The sequence below is a fragment of the Equus asinus genome, chromosome 4 (assembly GCF_041296235.1).
Source record: "Equus asinus isolate D_3611 breed Donkey chromosome 4, EquAss-T2T_v2, whole genome shotgun sequence".
In the NCBI taxonomy this organism is placed as follows: Eukaryota; Metazoa; Chordata; class Mammalia; order Perissodactyla; family Equidae; genus Equus; species Equus asinus.
In genome coordinates this window covers 35,429,638-35,444,758 of record NC_091793.1, presented here as the reverse complement: position 1 = coordinate 35,444,758, position 15,121 = coordinate 35,429,638, and the positions used below count along the sequence as shown (strand labels likewise).

The window sequence follows — 15,121 nt, the reverse complement described above, 5'->3', positions numbered from 1 at the left end:
GTTGAGAAACCCTATTGTAGAGTGTTTGAGTAATTTTAATTTTTCCACCCTTTTAGCATTCTTTAATGGTTATCTTAGAGAAAGGATCAGCAAACGTTTATTATGAAGAGTCAGACGGTAAATAGTTTACGCTCTTGAGACAATGTCTGGTTTGTGTCCTATATTCTTACCTTCCTTCCCTCTCTCCATTCCTTTCTTCTTTTCTTTTTTAGAACTATTTTAACAGAAAGTACAGAGGCTTGCCATATACCCCCTGCTTGCCCCTACACATGCACAACCTCCTCCATTACTAACAACCCACAGCAGAATGGTAAATTTGTTAAAATAGATGAACCTACATTGACGTATCATTATCACCCATAGTCCATAGTTTACATTAGGGTTTTCTGCTTTAGCTTATTGATGTAATGGATTACATTGATTTTTGTGTGTGTGTGTGTGTGTAAGACTGGCCCTGGCCCTGAGCTGACATCTGTTGCCAATCTTCCTCTTTTTGCTTGAGGAAGATTGTTGCTGAGCTAACTAACATCTGTGCCAGTCTTCCTTTAGTTCATGTGGGATGCTGGCACAGCGTGGCTAGATGAGCGGTGCTGAGTCCTTGTCGGGGATCCAAACCTGCAAACCTCAGGCCACTGAAGCGGAGAACATGAACTTAACCACTACGCCACTGGGCTCGCCCCCATTAGTTGATGTTTTGAATGTTGAACCAGTCTTGCATGCCTGGAATAAATTTTACTTGGTCATGGTGATATAATTCTTTTTTTTTTTATATTGTTGGATTTGATTTGCTAATATTTTGTTGAGGATTTTTGCACCTGTGGTCATTCATTTTTTTTTTTTTTTTAAACTCAAAAAGGGAGATAATGTTCTTAGCTTGGGGCCATACAACAAAAGACTGCAGGCCAAATTTGGCCCATTGGCTATAGTTTACCAACTCATTTCCTAGAGATCTCAATACGCATCTTTGACTTATCAAAGTGTAATATTAATTGATACTTTTCAGGCTTTTCCTGTATAGTGCAAAGACTCTACATCACGTGATTCTGCCTTTACTGGCCTATATGCCATTTGTATCATGTATTTTGTCTATATATGTTAAAATCCCACACGATATTATTTTATGTAGTCAATGTTGAATTTCTGAATTATGCACATATTTACAATTTTCATTTATCTTCCTTTATGCTTTGTCAAGTTTGCATCTAAGATAATTTTCCTTGTGTATCAAGGATTACTGTTTCTTTTAGTGTGCATCTTCTGGGATGAATTAGTTTTGTTTGTCTGAAAATCTGTATTTAACCATCATTCTTGAAAGATACTTTTTTGCTATATTTATAGAATGTAAGTTTGGCGGGTATTTTCTTTTATCACTGTAAAGGTAATATTATATTGTATTCTGACTTTCATTGTTGAAATCAGTTCTTTTTGTTGCTAATTTGAAGGCACTTTGTCTCTTTCTGGCTGATTTTAAGATGTTCCCTTTGTTTTTGGTTTTTATCTATTGTAATGTGATGTGCCTAGGTATGGATTTCTTTTTATGTATGTGCTTGAGGTTTGTAGGAGTTTTTGAATCTCATATTTGATATCTTTCATTAGTTTGGGAAAGTTGTCAACCTTTTTTTTTTTTTTTTTTTGCAGGTATTGGTTCTCTATTCTCTTTCTCCTTTCCTTCTGGGACTCCAACTGCATGTCTGTTAGAATGACATCTTAACTTTATTTTCTGTATTTCTTTCCTTCTTTTTTGTATTTTCTATCCTATTTCTCTTTCTGCTTTATCTTGAGTGTATTCTTTTAACTTACCTTCCAATTTCTTCTTAAACTATATCTAATCTGGGCTGTTATACCTGCTCATTGAGCTCTTAATTTTGGTAATCGTATTTTTCTGTTTAGTTTTCATTGGTTTCTTTTTATGATTTCTACTTCTCTCACAGAATTCTCACCCCTGTTTTCTGTTGCCTTGTACATGATAATAATACAAAACTTTTAGAATCCTTGTCTGATAACTCTAATAGATCCTCGTGTGTCTGTTGTCTCTTGTTTCTTGTGGCTTTAATTCATGTTCCCTTATCTTCCTGTGGACTTGGCAAAAGTCCATAACAATAAATATTTTTTCTTTTTTCTTTTTTGGAAAAGTCATAAAAGATTTTTTTAATGTTACATATTTATTTGTAAAATTGCTTTCATTTTTCTTCTGAATTCTCCTTTTCCTAAGAGACAGCCTTTAAAGTCTCTCCAAAATGAAGGGTGTTCACCAGGGCTTCTCGTCTCCTTGCTGGTCCCATCTTTTTTTTTGAGGACTGTCAGAAGACATTCAGTCTCCCAGTCACCTCTCTGGAACTAGTAGATGCCTCCAGGGGAAAGGTGGTCCCTAATGCCAGTCTCATCTTTCTGCATCCACGTCCTCCCCTGTTCCCATCTCAGTGAATATTTATTCTCTTGTTAGGTTTATAATGTCTTCCAGCAGATTGTCGAAATATGTATCGAGATTTTCTTGTTGTCCTTAGCAGGAGGCTTGATTCAGATTACCTAGTCCTCTGTTACTGGAAGTGGAAGACCGTCTTTAAATTTCTTGGTAGGAGAGATAGATAATACATTTTCCACAGTGTTTAAGGTAATTGAGTTGGGTTTTCTGATTTTAGCTAAAAGCCTCCTTGTATCATTAGTTTAAAAAATAGTTGTTTCTTTGTGACCCTGAATATAGAATGTTGGAACCACTTTTGAAGGTCAGAGAAAGAATTGTTTTATCATGCCTATCTATCTGTGATGCTAGATATGTGTTTGGAGGACTACCATAACTATATTCATCAAGATTATCATTGATAAATTGATTACTACTGAACTGGAGAACTGAATACATGTGCAGAATACTTAATAACAGATATAAAATTCATTCTGACCCTGGTAAGACTCACACAAATAAGCAGATTGTTTTCTGTGATTCTTAAATATTCCTACAGGAGAAAATTCTGAAAAAGGCTATTGGCACAGGCAACCCAGGGACTCATAACTTTTGAGTCAAGAAGTTCTTTCCAATATTTGATCAAACTATTGCATTTAAGCTTATGCATATCCAATCATCACAGAAGTAGAGAACAGTTAGTGATTACAGGCCATGCTATGATCTATTTTCATTAGTGTAGGATTCACAAACCAAGACAGAAGCTGTGTGAACAAAGGTGTGATGTGCGTATTTGTTCAGGGGATAGCTGGAGTGGAATATTCCTGGCAGGTGGTAGGAAATTAGACTCAACAAGGTAGATTGGGGCTGATTGTGTAGAGACTTGATATGCCTGAGTGTTTTAACTTTGTCTTATATATAGGAGCTTTTGAATGAGAAGTCAAATAAAAAATTTTTAATATTAATCTGTCAGTGCTTTGTGGGGTAGACCAGAGAGAAAAATATTGGAAGCAGGGATAACAAAAAAGCTCTAATAATGGTGTAGTTATAAGACGATAAGAGCCTGCCTTTTTGTGGTTAAGTAGGAATGGAGAAAATGGATTCCATATTAAAGGAAGAGTATTTGGTATTTATGTATGGGAAGTTGAGAGAGAAAGCAGAGAAGGCTTTGGGGTTGTAAGTGTGGATAAATGGTAGCATAATACTGGTATCAGTACCAGAAGCAGGAAAGTCAGGAGGATGAAAGTAGATAGAAAGCAAGGATGATGAATTTGGTTTAAGATAATTTGAATGTATGATGATAGAGGAATTATTCATTTTCTGAAAAGTTTTTGTAACTATTAAAAAGAAAATTTAACAATAAAATGCTGAAAGTGCAAGGTCCCCTGTGGAGGAGTCCTCTATTAATATTTCCCCAGAAGTCACCACTATTAGCTCAGTATATTTTATTTGACTCTCTTTGTATATGTAAACATATGTGTGTGTCTATCTATCATTCATACTCCATCATGCTGTTCGGGACAGTGGGGACAGATCTGACTTACCCTTTTTAATGCATAATATAGATATACTTTATTTATGGAAGTTTAGGTTATTTCTGATTTTTAATTTTTTAATGAAAAACAATGTTGCAAAGAAAATTCTTATGTAATTATCTTTAGGTACTTGTCCAGCTATTTTCATAGAGTAAATTCCTAGAATTGGGCCAGGAGATAAGCAGATTTATCATTTTGATACAGATAACTTTCCAGAAAGTCTAGTATTGATTTTTGTGTGTATGTGTGCAAATTAATAATGTGATTATTTTTTGTGTGTGAGAGGGAAAGTATATCATGCATTTGGGTGTGGTACTTACTGGTGATGTGTGATAGTGTATTTTAGCTTTTTAGTCGCTAAAATTAACATATAAAAAGGAGATGAAATTGCAAACATCATCTTGAAACAGGAGAAATCCTCCTGGTTTGGGAAAATAGAAGAGGGCAATACACATATGTTTGCATAGGAACTAGAATTGGAGATGAGGTAATGGTGGTGGTGATTGAGAAAGGGATATCCTAAAATTAGTGAAGCCCTGAAAAGTACTTTGAGTAGATTTCAGTTCCAAAAGGAAAGGAGATGTCATTTTTTTATTTTCCAAAAATGTTCAGGTCTTAGTGAATTCTGTTTCCATAGGGAATTAATTCCCATTTTAAAGTAGGAGTCAGTGAGGATACTTTATTGTCGACTTAACTAGAATAAAAAATTAAAAAATATTCATTTTAGCGTGGAAATCTTTCTTTCACTAGTAGGACCAAAGGGTGGCTCTTGAGTTTTCTAATGTAGTTTAAGCTTTTTGGATAATCAAAATTAAAACCCTTTAATACCTCTTGATGGTGTGAGAAAATATGAGATAGGTTTGTTGTATGTTTCTATCTCATAAAAATTAAGTTGGATCAAAGAGCAGAATCAAAATTACATGCCAGTTTTATGATTCAATTCATTAACTCCATGGCAAATGTATACTCTTGAAGGATAATGTGGCAGCTGCTACAACAGTTCGCTCTGCATTTGCAAAGGTTGAGTCCTGGTGCACATTTAACATAAGAGGAAGGAGTAAAGTGTCCCTGAAGGACTTTCCTCCCCTCTATTAAAATATAATTTGACAGGAAACCAAAGCAACACCAATTTTAGTTTAAAAGTCTTATGTAATATGTAGACATCACATTAATTTTTCAAAAATGGTGTATTTCAAGCAAGACTGAGTAATGGTTGATTTGCATAGGCTAAAGACCTTTTCTCATAGTAAGAAAAGGTGATTCATGTTAACCCATGACTAAGGGAGATGCTTTTAGGAAAAAATTTATGTAATAGTCTTGAGAAATACTAATGAAGTTAAAGGGGACAGAATTATTTTGATTAAAATTCTTGTTTTTAATTTTTTACAGTAAGAATTTTCATTATTTTTTACTTCTAGTTACAAAAAACTTTTATTTACTTTCCTAATACTGGGTCAGTGTTTTTAGGTATAGCTGAGGTGATTTAATTTTCTCTTCTTAGCACAGTGCATAACACATAGGAGGTGATCAATGTTTATGCATTGACTGATTTCTCATCTGAATATGCAGCCTGAGTGCACTTCACCTTGTGTCAAATAATAGACCCTACATAGAATTAATCACAGACATAGTTACTTGCTGCAGGTCATCTTTGTGACGACTATGATTCTCCCTAGCCTCCTGTCAAGTTCCAAGTGGCTTTTCCCCTGATTACAGAGTATTGATTTTGTACCACGATCTACCCTTGAAGTTTACTCCAGTAGCTTCAGGAAACATCTGTGGTTTGTGAATACAGGAGTACCTAAACTGGAAAAGTCAGTACTTCTAGTTAATACTTGAAGATGTGACCTTGATGGTCACATAAACTTTGCATGGAAGTAAAGAAAATTTGTTAAGGTATGATTCAACTTGATTCTTGAATTTTGTTTTATGAACAATTGAAAATCTGAAAATTGGATTTTGCTATAGAAATAAGAAGAATAATAAGTGATAAAAATTTAATATTGAAGGAGTTCACTCATCACTAATTAAGTGTATTTCTCTGTGCAGGTATAATTTGGCCTCACGAGATTCTGTCTTAGCAAGAAGGAAGTGGAAAATACTCTTGGAGAGAAAACTAAGACAATAAGAAAGCGAGAACTTATTTTCACATGGTTGTCAGCTCACTTACCAGTATGGACACTTTTCCCACCACTTTTCCTCCTGGTGGAGATAGTGGGCTGACAAGTTCTCAGTCTGACTTCCAAAAACTGTTAATTGATGAAAGGTTACGATGTGAACATCATAAAACTAATTATCAGACTCTGAAAGTTGAACACACAAGGTAAATTACTTAAATTTGGAGGTGAGAGGCTTGGTTAAGAAAAAAAATGTTTTGTGTCTGTTTGCTCTGGAACATATAGTGTAATTTGTATTTTGCAGTATATTCACTTAAGACTTTTTTAATACAGTAAAATTTTTGCTTTAAAAGTACTTTATTGAAAACTGAGCATGTATTAAGTGGGTTATGAATTTATAAAAGTAGCAAGACCTATAAAATTAAATGTATCTAGGTGGCCAAATGGGTTTTTTCCCTCTCAGAGTAAAATTGCATGCAGAAATTAGTGTTAATAATTAAATGAAACTCAGTAAAGAAAGATATTTTGCAAATTAAATGGAATGTATACTACTGGTCTTGTCCTATAGTGTTGGTTGACTTTACATAAAGTAATGAAATTAGAAAGCAAAGGATACACTTAAAATGGAATTCTTTTTTTAAAAATCAGGTTGCAAGATGAGTACATAAAGTCACAAAATGAACTCAAGCGCCTGTTAAATGAAAAGCAAACTCACCAGGAAAAATTTCAGCTGCTGCTTGAAGAGCTAAGAGGGGAATTAGTAGAAAAAACTAAAGACTTAGAAGAAATGAAGCTGCAGGTAAGAAAACATTTTTGAGTTAGTATAAAAGTAGTTAGATGTTTAGTGGAAGTCAGTATTTTTGACAAATTCTCTCTATATTCTTAATGAGTATTTTGCTATATCTCCAGGTGGTATAATTTAATCTTCTTTCATATATTCTAGAATGTTAGCTACCATGTAGGGTTTAGCCATGAAGCTGTTATTTTATGTAATTTGTGTTATATTACCTGTTCTGACTTAAATAATATTTCACTATTCAGAATAACTGGGAGGAAATACCAGTTTGAATTGATAAAAATTCAGAATTAAATAATATTTTTTTAACAGTTTGTTAATTTTCCTTTATTGTAACTGACACTGAACTGAAAAACTGATAGTTATTTTTAAGGAGCTTCTTAGCAGACGCTGTAAAAACAGTAAGTACACATAATTTATGTGCGCAATGTGACATAAAAGGAGTTTCTAAAGCAAAAGATACTTGGTACTGAAGTACTGACTGCAGTGCCTTTATATATTTTTCACACTATTCACTTTTTATTTGTCTAGAAAGTAGAGCAAAGCTAAACTTCAGCACCAGTAAAACTTACTATAAATTTCAAATAAGTAGGTATCAGTAGTGATATTTTTCTGTATTCATTTAATCTTTGAATAACACAAGCTGTGTATTTCTGCTCATGTAGTGCTTGGTACAAATAATAAGGTATTATTAATATTAGAGTCAGAAGTTGATAGGTGAAAAGCCATTTTCAAGTCATCTAGTATGGCGTATCGCCCAAGTGCTGGATTCCTTTGACGGCAGTGGTGGAAGTTCATTGTTCAGTATCTTCTTGAAATCTTCCATTCTTGGGATCACTGCCATTGAGCTTGGATTGGAGCCTCCACTGTGCTTGGCTTTTTCATTCCTAGCTATATTTAGGGCATCTAAACAAACAAAAACCTAAGAAATGTGAGTTGAAGAGGAAAATGTAATTTAAGCCTCTAGAATTGGTAGATTAATTGGTTTTGCAAAAATTGAGAGGCCTCTGTGAATGGAATCTGTGAGCACTGAACCTGAGGTGTTCAAAGTATTCTTCAGGCATTGCATATGATTACTCTGTTTCTTGAGGGCAACATGTAGATGTGCTTATTTGTACCAAGTGCATGCAAACAGTAAGCTTACAAAGACTGGAGTGGCTATATTAATATCAGATAAAATAGAGAGTATTATCAAAGATAAAAAGGACCTTATTATAACAAAAAAAGAGTCAATTCACCAAGGAAATGATGACCTTCAACAAACAGCTATAGTTCTATGCCTTAGTTTTCTCATGTGGTAAAGGGGATAAAAGTTGTTACCTAGCAGGGATTTTTGTGAGGACTAATGAGGTACTATTTATATTTTTAGTACAGTATTTGACACATAGTACTCATAAATGGCAGTCATTTTTGTTCTGTTTGAATGCAGGCTCCATGAGGGCAGGAACCCTTTTTCACTGTGTCTCCAGTGCTCAGGATGGTGTCCAGCAAATATTTTTTAAATGAATGACACGAATAAATAGAAAAAATGAATGACTCAGAATTGTTGTTCTGTTCATATACATACAATGTTGCACTTCTTGTCTCATACGTACCTAGTGCCTCAGCATCTTAGAGTTGATAATCATATAGTTCTCTTTCCTACCTGTTATAAGTTGTATTTTTTTCCCCAAAAAAGATATGTTGAAGTTCTACTGCATAGTATGTCAGAATGCGACCTTATTTGGAAATAGGGTCTTTGCAGATGTAATTAGTTAAGATGAGGGGTCTTACTGAAGTAGGATGGGCCCTTAATGCAATATGACTGGTGTTGTTATAAGAAGAGGCAAAGAGACCCAGAGACAGAAACGCATGGGTTTGTGGGGCCGCAGGGATGGGGAGAACATCTTATGATGACAGAAGCAGAGATTGAAATGCTGCAGCTGCCAAGGATCGCCAGCACACCACCAGAAGCTAGGACGAGGCAAGGAGGGATTCTTCCCTACAGTGTTCAGAGGGAGCATGGTCTAGCTGACACCTTGAATTTGAACTTCTAGCCTCCAGAACTGTGAGACAATAAATTTCTGTTTTAAGCCACCCAGTTTGTGGTGTTTTGTTATGGCACCCTAGGAAACTAATACCCTCTTCAAAGCAGAATTCCTGTTTGGACCATCTATGACACAGGACTCTTCATTCAGTGCTGGAGAACCTAGTGAACTTTTAGAGTGGTCCAGTTCCATTTATGGATTGAAGTGTATTAAGCATGTTCTCTCTCATATTGAAATGAAGTCATCCTTGTAGTCTCCCTGTTGGTTCTTTTAGTGTTTCTTGTACTCTACACAAAATAACTTTGGACATTTCTTTATGTGATAACTTATCAAATGCTTGCTGACAAATATAATTTATCTCATAAAGTTTCTATTTTTCAAGATAAATATCACATAGAAATCAGATACGTTTATCTGGCAAAAGTAAGGTAAAGAAACATCTATACATATGTATACACATATTGAAGCAATTTAACTATTTGCTTTAATGAATGTTTGCAATTTTTACAAATTGTGAATTGAATGAAGTTAAGTAAATTCAACAAAGTAAGATCAGCAAGAGAGATTTCAATGAAGATTTATGAAAGGTGATTATTTTTAAAATACACATGTATTATATTATCTTGTCTACCTGCAAAATGCCCTTTCTGAGTTAAGATTTAATATCCCTTTGGCTTTTATATAAAAATAATATAAAAGACGTTCATTTAAGACTTTCTGCATCACTTGTTTAGCTGTAGTGAATGAGAAGAATAGTGCCTAGTTCATACGATGGTTGTAAAGATGAAGTGAGACCACGCATAGAAAGTGTTATTATAGTACTTTGATGTAGTAAGTGGTTAGAACATGTTAGCTGTTATTACTATATTGTTGTGATATTCCATGTTAGCAAAACCTTTTGTTTTAAATATGGGAGTCATTTGATATATTTCTGGTAAAAATTTTAAATAATTACTTTACCAAAAATTTATATGCATTCTTTGTTCCAGGCAATGAAAACTATATAACCCAATATGTTTCCTATTTTATTTGGCTGCTAGAAAGCTCAGACCAAAAGTTATTACTCAGTTTCAGTCATTAATTTGTTAAGAATCTCTGGCACAACAATGTTTGCTTTTTTAAATTAAAACATTCCTTGAAAAATTTTGGTCTATTTTATATTATTAATATGACACCTGTTGGAGTGTTACAGATTTGTTTTTATAGATTTAATATAGGTAATGACACATAGAGTGTTGTATGATAAAGCATTCTTGTAAGTTTCTTTTGAGACAAATAGTGGCAGTATTCCATTAGAAGTCTAAGACACAGCATAATTTCCTCGTAAAATGGTGTGGGGAAAATCCTGAGATTCAATGTCTTAGGTGTATGTGTGCTTTGAGGGGCAAGGAGAGAGAGATGTTTATGTGTGTGCTTGTTTTTAGTAAGATTCTTAAGAGATAAAGAGTCTTAACTCTAAGATTTTTTTCTTTATCAGAAACCTCATAGATCTCAAGACTCCCATGTAGTTGCCAGTTTCAGTCTTCTTTTTTCCTTTGAGTAGATCCATATTTCCTTCAGTATCATGTTCCTGCTCTCTTAAGGACTTTCTTTAAATTTCTTATAGTGCAGCTCTACTGTTGAGAAATTTTTTCAGCTTTCATATATCTAGAAAAATTGTTTTTAAAGATATTTTTGCTAAGTATTGAATTCTAGGGTGACAGTTGCCCCCCGTCCCAGTACTTTAAAGATGTTGATCTTCTGTCTTCTCACTTATATTGTTTCACATAAGAAATTTGCTGTCATCCTTATCTTTGTTCTGTGTATGCAGTGTGTGTTTTTTTCTTGGCTCCCCTTAAAATTTTCTTTTTGTTGCTGATTTTGAGCAATTTGATTAACATGCCTTTGCGCTTTTCTTCTTTTTGGGCTTGGGATTTATTGAGCTGCTTGGGTCTGTGGGTTTATAGTTTTCATCAAATAGAACATTTTTGGACATTATATCTCAAAATATCTTTTGCTGCCTCCTCTTTCATCTCCTTTGGGGGGAGTCCAATATCAGACCATTTAAAGTTCTCCCCTAGCTCACTGATTTCTGTTTCTTTAATCTTTTTTGTCTCTTTGTTTCATTTTGGATAGTTCCTGTTGTCATGTCTTCAAGTTCACTGATGTTTTCTTCTGCAGTGTCTAATCTGCCATTAATCCCATGTAGGGTATTTTTTTATCTCAGAAAGTGTAGGTTTTATCTTGAAGTCCAACTTTGGTCTTTTTCATATCTTCCTTATTTCTGTTTAATGTATTCAGTCTTTTCTATAGCTTTTTGAACATATGGAATTCAGTTATAATAACTATTTTAATATCTTTACTAATTCTAACCTAAATATCACCTCTGGGTTGGTTGACCTTTTTTTCCTATTTATTGTGGGTAGTATTTTCCTGCTTCTTTGCATTCCTGCTAAATTTTTATTGGATACTAGACATTGTAAATTTTACTTTGCTGAGTGCTAGATATTTTTGTATTCTGATAAATATTCTTGAGCTTTCTTTTGGGACACAGTTACTCTGAAACAGTTTTATCTTTCTGGGTCTTTTAACATTTGTTAAGTGGGAGCAGATTAGTGTTTAGAGTAGTGCTAATTATTTCCCACTGCTGAGATCCTTCTGAGTACTCTACTCATTTCTCTATGAAATGAAGTTTTTCAGTCTGGCTTTTGGGCAAAGGAACTATGCATAGCTCTTTGTGAGCTCTGAGTAATAATCCCTCTAATCCTTTCATGTGATTCTTTTCTTGGTCTTAGGTATTTTCCTTACGTGTGTGCTGATTAGTACTCTACTGAATGAGTTAAGAGGAACCTTGTGCAGGTCTGCATGATTTTCTTTCTCTGCCACCCTCCTCTCTGCTGCCCTGTCTTGTGACTCTAGCTACACTAGTCTCTCTGGATTCTCAGTTCCATCTCCTCAAGTCAGGGAGTCCATCAGACTCTGTCTGGGTATCCCTTCCTGTGCCATTGCCTGGAACCTTTCACAAAGCTCACCTTCTCTGTTTTCTCTCACTGATCTTTGTTGCTTCACTATGTCCAGTGTCTTGAAAACCTTTGTTTGATTTTTGTCCATTCTTTTGTTTGCTTCAGGCAGGAGACTAAATCTGGTCTCTATTATGCCATATGCTGGAGGTGGATGCACTGTTATTTTTAGTATCATTATTTTTTATTATTGACATCATAATGGTTTATAACATTGTGAAATTTCAGGTGTACATTATTATTTATCAGTATTCTGTTGACTGTATCATGTTCACCACCAATAGTCTAATTTTTATCAGTTGTCATGTATATGTGCCCCATTAACTTTTTTTCCCATCTCAACCCCCTTCCCTCTGGTAACCACTAATCTGTTCTCTTTTTCACATGTGTGTTTATCTTCTTATAAGTGGAAGTACTTTTATTTTTAATTAACTTTTAATTGTGGAAATCTCAAACAAGTACAAACGTAGAAAAAATGGTGTGATGCATCACCATGTGCCTGTCACCCAGCATCAATAATTACCATCTTTGAGCTAGTCTTGTTTTATCTTCTAACCTCCCCCATCCCCTTTCTGTCCCTCAACCCCTCTGGATTATTGAGAAGAAAATTGTACCCTAAATATTTTAGTATATATCTCTATTATTTACCAAAGCAGTCCCTCCTTTAAAAGCATAGCCACAAAATCATTACCATACCTAAAAGTACTTGTTCCTTAGTACCTCTTAATGTAACATCTTTGTTCAGATTTCCTTAATTTTCCCACCATTTTGCTTGCTTTTTGGTTTATTTTTCAAGTTGGTTTGTTTGAAACAGGATCCAAGTAAGGTTTACCTGTTACTCTCTTCCTTTTAATTATCACCCCTTCTCGGTTTAGACTCTTGATACTATCACCCAGACTCCTGACATTATAAACAAGATTATAACAAGGGCTTTTTATCTGGTTTCTCTAGCTCCATTCACTGCCTCTCCTTCCCACAGCCACCAAAGCTTTTGATCTATCTTACTTCTTCCTAAAGTATAGATACAGGGATGCCATTCTTAAGCTTAAAAACCTTCAATGAATAAGCAAGGTACAGAAAAATGTGTATAGTATGCCTTCTTTAGGTAAAAATTAAAAGTGATATATAGGCATATATATCTATAGATTGTTTTAAGAAGGATACATAAGAAATTGTGAACAGTGGTTGCTTCCTAAGAGGGAAACTGGATGACTGAAGTGAGAAGGCTTAGTTTTTTAATACTATATTTTATTTTGTTTGAATTATTGTATTATGTGATTACATTTATTCATTTTAAGTAAAAATTATTTTTTTAAGTAAATACTACTGAATACAGAGTAAATTAGAAGAATATGAACCCTGGTATTCAGGAACCTTCCACTCTGTGCCTTCCATGTCTTTCCCTTTTGCTCCCAGCCAGGATGCAGCTCTCCGAGGTGGCATTTGGAAATGTGTCAGCATGGCCTTGTTGTCACAGTGTCTAGAGATTGCTATCAGCATTAATGCACAGGGACCCAGGATTCTAAATTTCCTGTAGTGCTCAGTGTGATCCCATCCAAAATGCCTTTAGCTCACCTTTGAGGATCATTTTTCTCCCCAGGGAATTTAAAATTTTACCCATTCCTTGGTGTTGGGTTCTACTTAAGCTTTAGTTTTCCCATTCCTTTGGTGTGCCATTCGTTCTGTCCTAAATAGCTTTTCTGTTTGTTTTTGCCTGTCTGGTAAACCTATATTGCCTATTTTCGTAGTTATTTATATGTATAAGTTATTTTTTATGTGAGAGTTTGAACTGCTTATGGAGAGAGAGATGCTTCCTGTGAGTTTTTGTGATCTCGAGAAAGTTAGACTGTGTGCTTCAGTTTCTGTAAAAAGGGGATGACAGTGTAGCTACATTGTGGATTGTTGTGGTGATTAAATAAATTAATGCTTGTAAAGTATTTGGAACAGTATGTTATGTAGATTATAGTATGTTGCACAATGCTTTATGTATTGTAGGCATTTATTCAGTAAAATGTGTGGAGTATTGATGAATAAGTGAATAAATTAAACTGAACATTTTTCTTAGTTTTCAGAGATTAATGTAGATACAAGCTAGGTTTTATTTTTTTTTTTTACAACTAGTATTCATTCATTCAAGAAATAATTATTGAATGGTTCCTATGTGTCAGACAGTAGTGTGAAGTGTTGGGACACCATGGTGAATAAAGACCATGTGTGCCCTTAAGAAACCTATATAAATATTTGATTACTTATTGAAATATGAGTAAGAGAGTATAACAGCGGAGAGCCTAAATTAGTTTTGGTGGTCAGAGTAAAAATTAACTTTTTCTGATTGAAAATAAGTCTGAAGAATTCTCTGTGGTATACCAAATTATTACAACTTTATTTTGCTTGCTTTAGAAAATAAACTATCAGCCATTGTATCCAACATGATAACCTTAGCTGCCAATATAGTTATTCCTTACAGTAACAATCATAATAATCAGAGAATGTCTTTACCTCATGTTTTGACATCTCTAAGAGCCTGAAATTGAGATTCTTCAAGTATTGTTTCAAATGATGGTTCTATGTATATAATGATTACTGTAAAATTAGGTATATTGTGAAACTTGTATGCATTGAATTTCATTGTCATAATTAGGAGAGGCTTTGAAATTTGGCAAATTCTTGATTTTATTATTTGTGATTTCATATTTAGAATTGTTTGTATTTCTCTGCATATCAGGTATTAACTCCACAAAAGTTGGAATTGTTACGAGCCCAAATACAACAAGAATTAGAAACTCCAATGAGAGAGCGTTTTAGGAATCTGGATGAAGTAAGTAATTTATATAGAAGGAACTATGCCTTTGTCTTCATGTGACTGTGAAAAGCTTGATGAAAAGCATCATTCCCCTACTCAAAAGCCCTGCAATAGCTCCCTTTCTTACTCAGAGTCTTTACAGTGACCTTTAAGGCTGCACAGGATCAGATCCCATTACTTCTCTGACTTCTTTCCTTCATCCACGTTGGCCTCCTTGATATTTCTTTGGCACTCCACAAATGGTGCAGTTCAAGAGTCTTTGTCCAGCTGCTACTTTTGCTTGAATACTATGCTTCCAGATAGCTTTTGGCCAACTTCCTTGTCTTTTTTAAGTCTTTGCTGAAATGTCACCTTCTCAATGAGGCCTACTTTGACCAACCCTGCCTCCACCTAATATTGCAACTTGCCTTTCCCATCTTTCCTTAGACCTTTGGATCCCCATTTAC

The 15,121-nt window shown here is 34.5% G+C and overlaps 1 protein-coding gene across 1 annotated transcript in view; it reads left to right on the top strand.

Moving 5' to 3' along the window:
- CEP83 (centrosomal protein 83) overlaps positions 1–15,121 on the top strand; it is a 108,050-nt gene that overhangs the window by 30,531 nt on the left and 62,398 nt on the right. The window contains exons 2-4 of the mRNA XM_070507059.1: positions 5,983–6,256; positions 6,699–6,849; positions 14,598–14,690. Of these exons, the coding sequence (XP_070363160.1) occupies positions 6,084–6,256; positions 6,699–6,849; positions 14,598–14,690 (417 nt within the window). The 5' untranslated portion in view covers positions 5,983–6,083. The remainder of the gene's footprint in view (positions 1–5,982; positions 6,257–6,698; positions 6,850–14,597; positions 14,691–15,121) is intronic.